The sequence below is a fragment of the Octopus bimaculoides genome, chromosome 2 (assembly GCF_001194135.2).
Source record: "Octopus bimaculoides isolate UCB-OBI-ISO-001 chromosome 2, ASM119413v2, whole genome shotgun sequence".
Classification (NCBI taxonomy): domain Eukaryota; kingdom Metazoa; phylum Mollusca; class Cephalopoda; order Octopoda; family Octopodidae; genus Octopus; species Octopus bimaculoides.
This window is the reverse complement of record NC_068982.1, coordinates 57,748,319-57,749,828: the sequence shown is the minus strand read 5'-3', so window position 1 is coordinate 57,749,828 and position 1,510 is coordinate 57,748,319. Positions and strand designations below refer to the sequence as shown.

At 38.0% G+C, this 1,510-nt stretch overlaps 1 protein-coding gene across 1 annotated transcript in view; it reads right to left on the bottom strand.

Annotated features, from left to right (window-relative positions):
- Positions 1–1,510, bottom strand: part of LOC106875879 (TATA box-binding protein-associated factor RNA polymerase I subunit C) — a 17,042-nt gene that overhangs the window by 1,376 nt on the left and 14,156 nt on the right. Inside the window, exon 7 of the mRNA XM_014924179.2 lies at positions 282–478. Within this exon, the coding sequence (XP_014779665.2) occupies positions 282–478 (197 nt within the window). The remainder of the gene's footprint in view (positions 1–281; positions 479–1,510) is intronic.

Below are 1,510 nucleotides of genomic sequence, written 5' to 3'. Positions count from 1 at the left end.
GCCATGTTACTTTGGCAAACAATCTTTACTACAAAGTACTGTTGCTGAATATCTCACATAGTGAGATTTAGAAATGGTAATTTTCTAAGAAACTGACCAGTTAAAGAGCTTTTTAGGCTCCATGTCTGTTTTCACATGGATTCTAATGCCAATTCTATGGATTCTAATACCTAATGCCAACCACAAAATTAAAATGCCTTTGACCCCAGGTTTGCTCAGTAACAAGGAAGAACATGAAAAAACAAGAAATACTTTAACTAATTGCAAATGTAAAGCCATACCCAGGTCTTGAGATTCGCCAAGGAGAACACATAGCTATAGGTGGGTGATTAGGATCTGTTCGATATTGTACACATATGGCCTCATTTGGATACTGACTGGCAGCTAGAAGAACTTCATCACCTGAAGACTGGACAGCACCTTGGATTGGTGATAAATAATGGGGGATTCCTTCTAGCATGTGCTGCCATTGTAACACCTGTTGAAGCAAAACCAGGTAAAAATATATGAATACTTACTATTTCACTTGAAATTCATTATATTCATTTAACAGTAATTTTAACTGTCACATCTTTAATTTAGAAAACGAACTAATTTATTAATTGTGCTTTTTTCCTCTCTCTCAAACAAGCAAAATTCCATTCCCGCACCATTTCTTTCACGTGTTGAGCCACAAAGTAGTCATTCAAACTAAAGGAATAGCCTAACTCCCTCAAACAGCACCTTATTTTTATACAAGGAAGGAAGGGAATGTAGGACCATGTGGAGGCCTAGATACACTATGCCTGAAAACAAGACAGGATAATCAAGACTGGAATATTTGAGTATAGATCCAATTAGTCAAATTTGTCCTAGGGGTTAAAAAATCGTCAACACTTAAATGCCTAAACTGTTTATTACTGTATTTCAAATATAGGATTGTGAATACTCATACCTCTCACCAAACCTTTCTGCTTCACTCTCTTGCCTTTCACATGCTTCGTCATATTCCCATTGATCGTGAGACAAGTACACTTGGGATAGGGTGGTAGTCTATTGTTGAGATACTGGTGGGAACATTTACTGTCCACTACCTTTTTCCTTTTACTTCTTTGTCAGGAAGAGAAGGGTACCATTCATGACTCTTTAATATTTCAGGTATCTAAGCCTAGTAGGGTGGACGAAATTATCCTAAAGCCAGAAATTAAAATTTTTGCAACAGAGTGAACTTTTCTAAAAGTACCTGGCCACAGAGAAGGTATAAGTGATATGGCGAAATTCTGTGGAAATATAGGGGTGGCATGGCTATGTGGTAAGAAGTTTGCTTGCCAGTGACATGGTTCAAGGTAAAGTCTCACTGTGTGGTACCTTGGATAAGTGTCTTCTACTATAGCCTCAAGCCAACCAAAGCCCTGTGAATGGATATGGTAGGCGGAAACCAAAAGAAGCCTGTCATATACATAAGTATGTGTGTCTTTGTGTCTATGTTTGTCCCCCACCATCTCTTGACAACCAGTATTGATGTGTTTAC